The 14,904-nt window shown below is 42.1% G+C and overlaps 1 protein-coding gene across 4 annotated transcripts in view; it reads right to left on the reverse strand.

Annotated features, from left to right (window-relative positions):
• Positions 1 to 408: 408 nt before the first annotated feature.
• Positions 409 to 14,904, reverse strand: part of GRM1 (glutamate metabotropic receptor 1) — a 427,511-nt gene continuing 413,015 nt past the window's right edge. Inside the window, exons 8-9 of one of the 4 annotated variants that reach the window (XM_044247125.1) lie at positions 12,018 to 12,102; positions 4,050 to 4,134 (exon numbers count right to left, since the gene is read on the reverse strand). In XM_044247125.1, coding sequence (XP_044103060.1) covers positions 12,042 to 12,102 — 61 coding nt within the window. In that variant the 3' untranslated portion in view covers positions 4,050 to 4,134; positions 12,018 to 12,041. Of the gene's footprint in view, positions 4,170 to 12,017; positions 12,103 to 14,904 lie in introns of all 4 variants that reach the window. The other 3 variants (XM_044247124.1, XM_044247123.1, XM_044247126.1) reach the window with 3 other exon arrangements.

Raw genomic sequence — 14,904 nt, forward strand, 5'->3', positions numbered from 1 at the left:
GGCTTCTTTGTTTTGAAGACCAGTGAAGTCTCCATTGAAATTAAAGGGATTAGAAGGAGAATGTCAACAAAGTAAGAAACCAGGTTCCTCTAGAGTATGAGTCTTGTGGTGCACACATAAAAGAGAGATGGCAGCCTTCAGTGCCTCTGTCTGCAGAGCTCTGCTGGAGATCCAGGAGTTTGTTAAGGCTCAGACTTGCTATGAAAAAGATGAAAGACAATGTCTGCCATAGCATTACATATTCAAATTCTGGATTTAATTTTAAATTTAGAGTTTCAGGTACCACTTTTCTTACAATCAAAATGTACTCTGTCACCTACCTGGCCTACAGATTTTATATGATGTTCTCCCACTTTGATCTAGAAAACAAGTTGTGAGCAAAATCAAGCCACCGTAATTGTTTTTTTTATAACCATCTATTTCTCTTACTGTAACTCTGACAAAGCATAAAGTATATACACATTTAATAAATAGAAAACATTTATTATACAGCATTATCAAGATTATCAGACAAAAGGCAGTAATGAGCCAAAGGAAAACACTTTTACAAGAAGCTAAACAACTTGTATAAGCACATACATTAAGGTGAAGAGTATCTGCCCTTTTGGTACAGGGTACGTATGTGTACATTTCCAATTTTGAACAATTATGCTATAAGAGCTAATACTGTATTATGTTCAAGAAAACTTTTAATCATGATAATATTAGGCATCCAGAGAAATAATGTAATAGGTGTTGAATTGTTCCCCAAATGTCTCAGACTAAAACCTCAGAACAAACTGACATCTTATATTATTTGAATAGTAGAGCAGCTTTCCTGGTCTATTCTTACTTAAAAAAAAAAAAAATCTGAATGCACAAGTCCTGTGATATCAAGGACATATATTAGTGGCATTGAGATAAAAAAAAAAACAAACAAACATGTTTCACAAATAATAGATAGTAAGCTTTTTGTTGCTAGTTTGCCAATAAGCAGACCATCTATTAAGCACTGGAACCATCTACATTCCTCACTCTGCTTCATCACTGTGAAAACATGGAACTAAAATTTGTTTCAGTCACGAGGTCTTTCTACCAAAGGGGTTACAAATAATTTTTTAAGGGAAAGGCAGTCCATTCTTGATATGGAACCAACTAAACTTGGCAGTGGAATATGGGAAGACATAAGAAACATGAGCCTCAAACATTGGAGCTGATGTTAAATTCTGAACAAATGATGCAGTGGGTATTTAAAGATTCTAAGATGATTTTTGGCTGAGAAATCAGCTTCCACATGAAGGAAGCATATTAAAATATGACTGCACATAAGGCATAAACAGATATTTAAAGGGGTGAGCTTCATTCCACAAATAATAGAAGAAATCAAAACGGCAAGAAAAATTGCTTTTATTGGGTGTAATAAGGAGGTAAAAATAAAACAACTGGATTACACATACATGGATATTATATACAGCAAATGACAAAAACATAAAGAAAAGCGATGACAGTGAAAATGGAGGAATAAAAGTACATGGAAATAACAATTGAAATAAAGTAAGAAGTGATGGATAGATGACTTGAAGAGATATGACCAGACATAGAGGTTAATATATGTTTCAATCACTGAAAGCTCACGTTACTGTGGACAATCTTTTTTAAAAAAATCTAAAGTGATCTGAAATAATCTTAATACTGTCATTTTGATCTCATGTTTTAATAATGATGTGTGAAAATTTATAAAATGTACCTCTTTATTGTTACCCACAGTTTTTTGTGAATGTTTAACGTGACAAATTTTCAAGCCACTTCATTAATAACGTGTTCCACATCATTAAATATCTGAAAAATAAATTCCGTCTTAGATGAGGAAGAACCATCTGAGCAGCCTATGAAAACCACGAGACCACAGCACTCAAACCTTCAAAGAACTTCTGTAAATATTGGTCACAATATATAAAACATTTTTAGAACATAAAAATATCTATACTCTATTGGAAAGACAACCTTCCGGTTGCAATTCCACTGACATTACATTGCACAAATTTTATTATCACATGTACACAAGGACATAGGAACACATTTACGTACTAGTTATAGGGACTTGGATGACAAGAAGAAAGAATTATTTGTCATTGAACCAGTAATAGTTGCTATGAGTACATCATTAAGTTCGAAGATCATTTGTTTCCTTAGTACATAGGAGAAACAATGGCACCAAGTACACATACTGCATCTTAGAAGTTCAACTGGTAATAATATTTGCTACAGTAAATGTAAGGTAACAATTTTGCCACATGTTTTGTTCTCTTTTATTGAAGGGCAGAGAAGAGCCCCCTTGGCACAAACACAAGATCATCCACAAAACATCTTCTGCCACTCTCCAAACAATCTTGTTCTAGCCTTTTTTCCAAAGTCACCAATAAGCGAGTATCAGCTATGGAACGTTACCTGCGCTGATTGTGTTCACCACCTCACGCTTATGTCCTGTCTCATTCCATCTTGCCTTAGCACTCCTGATGAAGCAGTTTTTGGTGATGCTTTTGCTCTGATTCTTGTTTTCCTAAGTAGAGAGACATCACAGAGCAGCAGGCTGTCCATACATTTTTTTCCAAGTGTGACAAGGCTGGCTCTGCCTCAGGTGTAATGGGTGAGGAGAGGCCCCTGTCTGGGCCAATTCCCTAGGCTCCTGAACACTGGTAAGGAGAAGGGATAGAAAAAAATGAGCTGCTGTTCCACGGGTGGTTCCATCCCTGGCCCTCCTTCACCTACCTGCTGGGTCTGGCTGCCCCACGCTCGCCATGACTGCCATGAATACCATGATGTCAACTAACGATTCACCTGGCTGGTCCACAGGTGCTGTCTCCTCAAGCCAAGCGTGTGTGGGTGAGTGTATCTATGCACAATTGTCCAAAAGAAGAGATTATTTCCGTTTGTTTGTTTATGTATGCATGTGTTTATTTATTTATGCGGTGAAAGTTGTACACTATATGGGATTGTGCTTTGTCAGAATTCCCTTTCTTCCCAGAGAAGGCTTTTGAATAATTCAAGAATCGGGATCCTCGCTGGGATCTTTTTATTTTTTTTATTTTTTTTATTTTTTTTATTTTTTTGCTTGCCGAGCAGTTTCCTCTGGCCTTCCCTAAGGCAGCAGCAGCATTGTCTCCCTTTCCCGCACACTTCACGCTCCTCTCCCATCTCCTCCTCCCAGTTACCCGCACATCTCCAGAGGTGCTGGTGCTCCCTGGTTTCTCGTGCTTTCCAAGTGGACACCTCCTTCCTACAGGGTGGAAGAGCTTTGCTTATAGTCCCTCAGGATGACCGAGGCGTAGGTCACGTTGGGAGGGGTGCAGAGCACCGACTCGGACACGGGGGAGCTGGGCACCGAGCTGCCCGAGGCCACGGAGTCACGGAAAGGCGACGGAGGCGTCAGAGCAGGCGAATCCTCAGGGGCGGGTTTGCTGGCCGCCTGCAGATCTTCGTCTTCCTCTTCCAGTTCGTCTTCCTCCGTGTTCCCTTCCCGCTCGTACAAGTACTCTTGGAGGAGCTTGAACCTCTCGCTGTCGTCCTCGTCGTCGTCGTCTGCTGGCGGGGAGGCAGGCTCCTCCCCGAAGGTGCTCAGCTGCAGCGGGAGCATTTGCAGGTGCTGCGGGGGCGCCGGGGGCGGGTACAGCGAGCGCACCCCGTTCCCCGGGCCACCAGGAACTGCGAGCACCGCATTGAAATCCGGGATCCCGGTGCTGAAATTGTTGACCACTCCCTGTAGCTGGTCCATCAGGGATTTCTGCGGTTGCGGTGGCTGCTGGAGGGGAGGGGGCAAGCCCTTGGGGATGGCCGGGTCTGCCAGGAACAGGGGGGTCTCCTCTGTGGTCAGGTGGGGCGGCAGAGGTGGGGTGCTCACCGCAGTTGGCACCCGTCGGTGCACCACCGTAGAAGGACTGTTGGGAGGACTGAAGCCAACCGGCTGGGCATCCTCCTCCTCTACGTTGTAAAGGGTCTTGGTGCTGGTATCTGAAAAGGTGAGGCTCTTGCCGGAGCCCTGGTAACTTTTAGTGAGGGGCTTGATGACGGCTGTTTGGTTGCAGGCCGTCTCATTGGTCTTCACGTGCACAGAGAGGCGGTGCCACATGTGCTGTCCCTTGGGCACCTGTCTTCCACCTGGTTCAGACCATGACACAGACTTGCCATTAGAACTATGAATAAAATAGAGATGGATTTATTTGCAGATATATCATGCACACAGGAGAAAATACATATAAATTATATGCAATCCCAGCTCAATGCAATTTGATACCCCCCACTCCCCCCTTCCCCGCCAGACTGTATGCCTGGCCTCCATACCCTTAACCTCCCTTTATTACAGGTCAAAGACCCAAAATTGCAGTGACCACAGCTTGCCTCTGTAGCTGCAGTCAGTGATTCCATCAACCCCAAGACAAGGCAGAACACTTTGACCCTAAGAAAGTCGGAGGGGGGAGAAACACCAGCCTGCTGCAGAAGCGGCTGTTTTCATTTCTGTCTGAGATTTCACAAAGTTATTACACACTCACGTACTCACACATACACTTAAGGTAACCACAATGTTGCTACTCAGTGCAAGCCCTTGAAAGATTCCAAAATCGATGGAGGAAACAAATAAGAAATAAAACTACAGATACGCATGGACAACAGAACATAACGACCATAGCCCTTGCCTTCCTTTCTTCTGAAGCCCCTGGAACAAATTAAAACCCACAGATTAAGCTACTCTCATTGTCCCGTGAGGTTATAAAATACATCCCCTCAGTTGCCCTTTCTGATAGGCGGGTATCTCCTGGTACCAGAGTAGCAAGGGCAGACACGTGGCACCTGTACAGAAGAGAAAAAAGCAGATGACAGAAAACCCAGGCCCATGTTCCACTTTAGTGTGTCATAACTTTTGCCTTTCTTTTTATTTCAACGCATTATTCCCGACACATACAATGAATCACAATTCACATAAAGGCCCTGATTCACAGCTGCTAGTTTGGGATTTCCCCGCTGGGGACTTTTAACTAGGTGTGTTTGAAAAGTGATAGAACCAGGAAGCCCAGCAAAACACAGATGCTCAGACCCTGGTTTAGCCCTTCAACGTAGCTGGTGACGCAAACAAGACAAAATGGAGATTCAGAGAAAGCAGAAGTTACAGAGGCAAAGGTCCCTGCCTGCCCTTTTCCTTGATGAGCTTTGGAGAAGAAAAATGTTAGGGTACCAGCAGCCCTCCTGCTTTTTTACCTTTCATTCTTTACGGGACCATCAAAAAACCAGTCAATGAGGAGAAGGAAGAGGAGAAGGATGAAGAAGATGAAGGAGAAGAGAAAGAAGCGGGAGAAGGAAGAGGAGGAGAAGGTGGAAGAAAAGAGAAGTACTGTGCCTATCACTCAGATTCTATTCTGTATGTTGTAATAACTCTCGTCTTACTTTTGGACTTTTGGCTTTTTTTTTTTTTTCCTGTACAACTTTTAGCAGATGGCAGTACCTTACCATAGCATACTATTAATAACATCAGTGTTAATACTTACATCAGGATATTTTTTCGTGTGTGTGTGTGTGGTTCTTTTTTTTTTGAGTTTGCTTTTTCACTGTATCCATGAAAACAACAGAGAAAGTAGCACAATGTCAACACATTTTTGACAGTAAAAGGAATAGAAATAAAGAACATTTTTTTCTTAGGTGGATGTGTGAAATAGACTATTCTGTATCATGGTTTTTTGTTTCGAAAAATGTAGGAAGTGATCAATAGTTAATATAATGATTTACTTAGTCATTTTGAAAATACAAGAACGAATACTTCAAAAATTTTGCATGTTGCGTTTATGATGATAATATTTTGACATTTTATATATTATAATCTTGAAAAGTGAAGTGAGCCAAATAAATACAGAGTCTTGCAGAAATTCTGAAACCTATTATGGAAAACTCTGAATTTAAAAGTCTTAGAATAGTTAAATATTAGTTAAAATTTTGTTAAGTAATATATAAATAATAATAAAATTAGTTAAAATTTCATTATTTATGAAAAGGTAGTTCCTCTATCTTATAATTTATATGCCATATTTATTTATTTATTTATTTATTTATTTATTTATTTGAGAGAAAGAGCGTGCAGGTGGGAAGAGGGGCAGAGGGAGAGGGAGAGACAATCTTGAGCAGACTCCCTTGAGTGTGGAGCCCAACAGTGGGGTTGGTGCGGGGGGGACTCGATCTTGCAACCCTGAGATCACTACCTGAGCTGAAACCAAGACTTAGATGCTCAAATGACTGAGCCACCCAGGCACCCCATTTATGCTATATGTTTAATTATCTAAGAAAAATCTCATCTCCAAAATACTATGTGAAACTTAATATTTCTCTGAAATATATGCTTAATATATTCCCTGAAAATGTAGAAGTACTTGTAAATGCCAAATTACTGGCTTTTCATCTTCTACACTATTGTTAGAATACCTTTCTTCTGAGCTGAGTCAACTATAGAACAGACAGTTTGTGTTCCCAGCATGAACACACAGTCAACCAGCCAGCAACCAAGACCACAATCCACAGTTCTGAGTTTGAAGCTCTAGGTGAGCTCACCTCCCACCTTCTTCTTTCTCAATTTCCTCCAATCCCTACTTCACTCAGGCTGTCTCTCTCTATCTTAACACATTCATTATGACTCTTCCAGAAAGTATAAAACTGATTTGCCTCTTGCCTTATCTCTTAAATATGCTTAGTATACCATTCAACCTCAGTGATTTGCATCACTTTTTTAAAAAGAGATTTTATTTATTTAAGAGAGAGAGAGGAAGAGTATGACTGGGGAGAGGGGCATGGGGGAGGGAGAGAGACCAAGCAGACTCCTTCCTGAGTGTGGACTCCACCCTGAGCATGCAGTGCAATGAGGGGCTCAATCCCAGGACCCTGAGATCATGACCTAAGCAGAAATCAAGAGTCAAATCCTTAATGGATTGAGCCACCCAGGAGCCCCTGATTTGCATCACTTTGAATTGCAATGGATACATCTTTTCCTTCTTCCAATGCCTGCCTCTCAATGCTTATTATTATTTTTTTAATTCATTAAACTAAAAGGATGCTTGGAGTCTTTATTTAGGGGTGTGTGTGTATGTGTGTGCGCGTGTATATGTGTATGTATGTGTGGGTGTTTAAGAAACAAGTCCCTTGAGAGCTAGTCTATGCCTTACTTAACCACAAAACTTACATACCCCAACAAGCAATTATTCCAGTCTCCATAATCCCAGCAAAAAGGCATTCTTGTATTTTCGGGACTTACTTCATTCACTCACTCACATGGGCTGTTTTTCTCACTTCCCAGGGCCCTATGGGGGCCTCTATTTAAATCATGTGCTTCCCTATTTTAATGGCATTATTAAGCATCTTGCATATAGATAAAATCACATCTTAGTTCTGTTTTAATCCAATACCATTTTTATTCATGAAATGGGAGGTTTTTACCCTGGCTGTCAAAATTAGCAGCTTTCCTTCCCCTCAGAGTCTTGCTCTAGATTTGCTGTAAAGAACTGTTTAATTAGGAAACAGTTCTAATGTCCCAGGGCATTTATTAAATTAAGAAAATTAGATTAACCTTTTTTTTTTTTCCCAAGGACGAAACAAATTGCTTCCTACAAACCAGAGATAGTGAAGGAAATGTATCATCTCATAGAAACTTCAGCCCAGAGTATAAAGTTTAGTCCTCCTGAATCAGGTGTTTCTGACATTGGGTTCATATACAGCTCGAATGGTCCATGAATCTACACATGCGATGAGCTTTTCTTTTAGACTGGATCGGTACCATGTCTTGATACACTGTACATTGTTATATTGAAATGCATGTAAATGCTATCACAATAAAATGTGTTGCTAGATACAAGTGTAGCTAAATTCTGAGAAGCTTTTTTGTGTTTTGTGGTCAAGTGGCTACTAAAAAAACAGTACAATTACTATCATTGATTTGGGTGGAGGTTTAATAAGCATTTTGGTGTGAAAAGGGATTACCCTATTTGAAAAAGCTGGGAGTCCACTGCTATGATATTAAGAAGAGAAAAAATGTATAAAATAGGGGCACCCAAAAGGAGTAAATGCATTATCAAAGTGCAATATTACTATGAAATAAATCTTCGGTTTAATCCCAGATAACTTTAATACCTTCTGTTTTAGTCACCAACTGCTTCCTTCTATTATTCAATTTTACTTCATTTCCTAAAGAGAAGTATTAGGAAAAGCGTGATCTATAAACACCACATAATTGTCGTAAAACACCCCATCCTTCCTGCTCTCACTTCAGAAGGCAGACACCAGGCTTAAAACCACCTCATATTCGAAGATCAAATTCAGTAGCATTTGGCGTGAATACCTCAGGTGGCAAAAGATATTTATCGATACAGAAGTTATTGCAGGAAAAGTCTGTTAGGCTGGAGAGGAACCAGGATGTAGATGGTGATCTGTACTGGGAGTGTGCAGAGCCAAGCAGGCCTGGGGCTGCCATGCCAGCTATGACAGACTTGGGATCTTGCTTTGGTTTTTCTCTCATTAGATAAGTCTAACAATCCCCCCAAACAGAAAACCCAATATTTACAGCACTTTAGAGAATGGTTGGAAGTGGGCGGCGTAAACAGATTAGTATATCTTTGGCATTCGGAGTGATCTTGTCTGTTTTATTTGTTTCAGTAAGTACTAGTTACATCTGCAGGGTACACCGCTCTCTGCTCCAGAGAGGTCTAAAATGGGAATAACAGTGGGTGGGTGTTTGAGATCAGGAGGGAAGCATCCTGCACAAGCTGCCTGAGGGGGAAGCTTCCACAGCACCTGTCTCCCTTATGTCCAATTCCAGTCTTTGCCACGAGGCTTCATCGCTTCATGACAAACATAAGGATGGCATCCAGAGAGCCGACAGACAAGGCAAGACCTTCGCAGAAGGAGGGGATACTCACTCCTTAGAACCTAAAGAGGTTAGCATTTGTTTTCTCTGAAAATGACAGTGGGAACAGGAAGTGCCATTGAGTCACAGCATGGAGAGAATGGCTTACCAAGTCCAGAGAAGAAACCAAAGCTACAGGCTTACGGGCAGTTTTGCTGTGGCCGAGTGGCCTCGGTGGGCACACGAGGCCTTTCCAAAAAGACTGGTGCACCCCCAACTGAGACACTCGGAAAGGGATGCCAGATATGTGCTGTCCAAATGCCTTGCCTCTTCCTGCTTCAAGGAGCTGGTACCAGAAGGAAGTCTGAGTAGTGATTCTTGTAGAATCGCAGGCAGAGGAACTATTTGAAGCCATATGAGTCAGACTCTTGTTTTCCCAGGCAACACCAAGTTAATCTTCAGTACAAAGGACTTCCACTGATGCCAGTTACACTTTTGAAGGCTTTCCAGAAAAATCTGCATATTCAGTATATAATCCCTGGGAGCCTATGTGAACATAATTAAAATTTCTCACCTTTTTGATTCACCACTAGTAAGGTAGAAAATCTCTGAATGTGTTATTGGACACAATTGCGTTTTGACTACATGGGAACTTGGTGGCTTCTGTGGATATCAGTCTTAAATAGCATTGTGAATTTTATCCCTCTCCTCTGATTCTAACATCATAAGTTAGTCAGAGAACCACTTGGCTTACCGAAATTTACAATATCTCAAAGTCTAAATATAAGTCCTCTTTTTAAAATCTTTAGATGAATCACATTCTATATGTTAAAGTTATATGATACAGGATACACGACAGCAAAGGAAATCAGTTTGCCTTTATTAAGCTTTGTGCTCTCTTCAATGAATCAATTAAGACAAAGACATCCACAAACAAAATGAGCTCACCAAAGAACGGGAGGCTCCATAAACTTTGTCCAAGCATAGGGTCTACTGTCTTGAGAAAACTGACAAATCTGTTTCAAACTATTGAATAGAATTCTGATGGTTACTAAATTTTTCCTAAGTACATTTTAAATGGCCATTAGTTCAACCTAATCATGATTACTGGCTGAGGAAAGAAATTCTCATGCCAAAGTTTACTGAAGACATCATGTTGGTACAGGAGTATTGTTTTAGCAGAGGTATACAAGTTGTAATTATATTCCTCCAGGAAGTCTAGATGAGTCTAGGTTCCATTCCCTTTTAAGGAACTTCAAGTCAAGCGTTATTGTATCTTCCATGCTCCATGCTACCAGACCTACCAGACCTGTAATTTTAATAGCAAGTCATTTGATGTTCCTCAACTCAACTCTACTCTACTCCTGGAGTCCTCGCGGTGTGCTCTGGAAACATAGGACAGTTGCATTGCTCTGCTGGGATTATCCCTCAGAGACAAGATAGATCTAGGCAGACCATAACAGTCTAGTAGGCAACTTTATCTCCATCACTAGTCCCTTTGCCTTGATTGTTCACAAAAACTGTGGGAACTGAAGGTCACAGAGAAAACATATCATTTTTGTTGTTGTTTCTTGAGGAACAGCCAAGGCTATAAATAGCCAGCCTCTTCTCAATCTTTTCCTGATCCTTTATAGTCTCCTGAAAGAAGGCTTAAATCGATCCTTTTCTGAGAATTCTTAACAACCAACCTATGAGCTTTGCCGATCAGGGTTTTGTTTTATGTTGTTTTGTTTTGTTTTGTTTTTGTCATCACCTACCAAGAATGTACCCACTTTCAGTCTTTGCTTTTGCTTTTAGGCACTCACCTTTAAATAATGAAATTAGGTGACTCTCCTCTCTTTCTGGCCCTGCTGTCACAGCAAGACAAACACATCTACTATTCCCACCAATCCCTTTTGACAAGCAGCCAGCAGCTGTCATGATCAGGATCTCCTTGTTGTGCCCTTGGTCAGACTCAACCCATGCTGTAAGAAATCCCCAGTGCATTTTGACTTGGGAAAATTACAGACGGTGCATCCAAGCAGACTAGAGTGACTTTGATCTAGATGAGCAGGGGCCTCCTGACCACCACCTGAAGCATACTGGTATGGCTACCATATTCTCCCCTTAAAGAATCAGTATGATTTGAGTGAGACCACATTCTTCCTATTTGGGCTTTTTAAGGGAATATCAGAACACAGATTTTCCAATGCACTCCACTGAGTGAAGAGACACCATGGCCTCATACGCTGGCCTCCACAGCCAGGTTCAGCAGCAAACATTTGAACAAATTGGGCTCTTCTCATCTGAAGAGCTATTCAAGCCACAGACACCTTATCAGTGGACTCCCTCCTGCTGCAGGAATGTGTACCTTTGACTCTCCCAGGAGTTTGAAGGGCTGTAAAGGAACAGCTGAAAATGACCACAGACTCCATGCACAATGAATTGAACATGGTCTATGTTCTTTTGTTAACTTAAAGAGACACTGTCAAGATCTAAAGGTCAAAAATTGGACCAAACATGCACTATTTTTATCAGATGTTGAAAATCTGATAAAAACACTCAGAATTCTGGAGAAATAACTACATTTCCTTTTCGTAAAACTCTCTTTTCATGGGACTCACAAAACTTTTGTTTTGTGCACCCCAGGATGCGGGAGGCACCCAGCATAGGCTCCTGTCAGGGCCCACCCCCTCAAACTGATATTATGGAACTCTCCATAAGTTCAAGGTGTGGCTTTTACTTTAATGCAGACAGCATCATTTCAAACATTTGTGCAACAGCAAAAAGGCAAACAAAAATACAAAAAAAAAAAAAAAGAAAGAAAGAAAGAAAAAAGAAAAAGAAAAGCAAAGAGCTCTGTTTGCCAAGGAAAAGCTGACAAATTCATGAAGGGGGAAAATTCACTTCCAAGCTTGCGAGTGGGAGTCACAAACAAAAGTGAATCTCCAGAATCAGAAAAAAGTATTGTGTCTTGCATTGAAACTTAAAAAAGCAAAAAGACTAACAACTTGACAGTGCCCTTTTAAGAACGATGGACAATCAAATTAAGGCAGTCGTGCACAGCACGTAAATGGTTCCTCATTCTTGATGGCATGCATCACATCTGTTTCCATGTTAGAAAGTGGAAAAACCCAGGAGAGAGAAAGCAAGGGGCAAACCACTACATTGTCCATGCAGCTTCTCTTACACATTCACTGCAGTGTGGGGGTTTTCAAAGCTGCACATGTGCCGACGGACATTGGCTGGTGGGCGAGAACTCTGGCTGCCTCTTCCTGAAGATTGAAAAGAAAAAGACACCCAGTGAGTGAGTGGTTATACATGTGTACAGATATAGTGATCCCACCACTCAGGTGGTGCCTGGGCTTGGGCCAGGGCCTTGCCTGGCTCCTGAGCCTTTCTCCATGTCATCTCTAACCCCATGTGTCTCCCTTGCATTGGCTGTTTCTTGCTGCTAGGCTCATTTCTGAAAGCCACATCAGTGGAGTGCATTCTTTCTTTTACCTTATGGGACCATCTCTTTCCAAGTGGCAGATGCTTTTTCTGCTGTGTGTCTGTCTGTCCAAAATCAGTTCTTTCCCTCCACTCTTGACATTCCCCTATCCTCCTTGTGGCAGTGGGCTCCATTTCCACTCACACCGATGCAGGCTGAATCTCCCTGACCATCACCCCTCTTAAAGGGTGTTTGTGAATTAATGTCTTACATTGTGAATTTTAATTGCATTGTTAATTTTCCTTCATTTTATGTTATCACAAAAGCATTGTTGTCACTTCCTATAAAGTTAAATTGATCTCTTGGCCCTCGCTGACAGAGTGTATCTGATGGTAGAGAGAGGGGGAGCGGCGAGAGACTGGAGGACTCTGCCACTTGGGGAGAATGCCATCTGATTCCCTGGCTAAAGGTCTCCTTATACAGCACATAGGATGATCTGATAAGGGGAGAAGAGCATTGAATGGTCATGGCAAGGCTAACGGGCAAATACGGGCAGCTGGCTTTTTACCATCATTTGTTGGAGTGAGGATAAGTGGGTTTCCCACGAATTAAGCAGCACTTCAGAAGGTAGTGGGATAAAGCCATCTTGTTGCCACTCCACATAAGACAGCTGCCAATCACAGAAAAGAATTTCAGGAAAAGATGCTAAAGGTGAACCATCAGTGGGTGGACTATGGGTGGATGGATGAGGTTGGTTGAATTGGAGGGAATCTCAATATGAAGGAACTCTCAGAGATGAAGTCCCCTCTAGGGATCCCTAAAAGCCCACAAATATTCTCGAAGTATCAGCATTGAGCACCTATCCCAAGATTCTGGTGACAACTATCCAGTATTAATCAGAAGAGGACCACAACAGTCACAGTCAAGTAAAAACTTTGGCTATGTTTCCTATCTTTTTTTCCCACTAAAAATTGGACTTGGACACAAGCGGGGAAACAGAAGAGGGAGGAGCCAGAGATATTGCAGGAGAAGGCCACGGCCCTTCCCATTCCACATCTTCCAGACTGAGGCCTGGCACGTGCTAGAAAGGAGAGATGTGAATTTGAGGTTTGAAACAAGAATACACTAGAATTCCTGAATTCAAGGAATCTCATCTGAAAGCAGAAGGTGGGAAAAAAGTCTTCCATAGCACAGTTGAAGGTAAAAGAGAAAAATAAAATTAATCTCTATGCGTATGCCTGTCAAGTTTGGGTCATTCAATAAATCATTTCAAAGTCCCAGAATAATTTGAAATCCTCACCCAGAGATAAAAACTTGAAACACCTTGTTGTAACTTCATCACTACTGTAATGATCCATTTATTTTAAAAAACAGACAAAAAGATAATGTTTGCTATTAACCTTGCTGAAGTAGTTTGTCCCTGACATTCAGTAGGGCCACCTGAAATCACAAAAATGATGACAACAATGAAAATACCAGCAAGTAGATGACAAGGGATAAAAGTATGATGCTTCACTATATAAATGAAGTTATCAGTAAGAAAGAATACTTAACCTACAAAATAATAGGACAACTTCATTTCTCAGGAAGAAAGGCAGAAAATACACTCAAGGCATTTGTCTTTCCCTTGCTAAACTGCCGGCGTCCCTTGAATCCCCTAGTTAATTCTACCTGTAGATAATGTCTGCATGTTGCCTGGTCCCAGGGTGCTGGAAAGCCAGGACCCCACCCAGGCTGGCTCAGGGCCCTCTGGCCAGTACAGATGCACCACTTGTTCCTCATCAGAAGGCCCCTGCACTTGGGATTTAGTGGTCTACAGTCATCATTTTGAAAACTGTAATCCTTGTATCACTTAATTTGTGTTTTGTCAGTGATGTTTGTTGGGGAAATGGAGCATGCACTCAGGGCTTGGAGGCTCGGGCTTACCCAGGGTCCTGCCTCCCTGACTTCCCTGGTGCCTCTGGGACCCTCGGAGGCTTCACTACCTTGACCTGCCCAGGGTTCACTGTCACTTTCCACCAGTGGCAGGGGCTCTGGGCATGAGAGCAGGAAGATCAAATCAGGGTCAAGTGCACGTACTGTGGAGCATCTCCAGGCAGTGATGGGCCTTCCCCTCCCTGGACTAGCAGGGCCACAGTGCGTTTGACAGGCAACACCACAGGAGTGAGCCTCTCATCCATCCTCTGTGCAGGCACCTTCTAGTCCACCTGCTGTTGTCGTAATTCCCTTGAAGATCACCGGTCTGCCAGGGACTAGGGTAGGGGGGAGGGCTGCGGGGAGATGTTTGGTTCCATTTCCCTGTAGTGTTAGGCCAGGGACTGGATGGGTGGGAATCTGGCGGCCTGAAGTTTGCACTAGCATGGAGTCACTGAGTGGGGGCTGCAACACTTGGTAGAGTACACACTTGCCCCCCAAATCTCCTCCCCCACACCCTGCATGGGAGTGTGACATTAAATGGCAAACAAAAAACCACAAAGACAGGTTGAGAGAGAGACCACAGGAGAAAAGGCTTTATATAATAGTCTCTGTAACATTTCCCTCTGTGTGTTCAACCAAGGGCCTCGTGTTTTCTTTTTGCACCAGGCCATGCAAATGATGTAGCTGGTCTTGTCTGCTGGGTGTATGATGATGCTAAAAACCACAG

Source organism: Neovison vison, chromosome 1, assembly GCF_020171115.1.
Source record: "Neovison vison isolate M4711 chromosome 1, ASM_NN_V1, whole genome shotgun sequence".
Lineage (NCBI taxonomy): Eukaryota > Metazoa > Chordata > Mammalia > Carnivora > Mustelidae > Neogale > Neogale vison.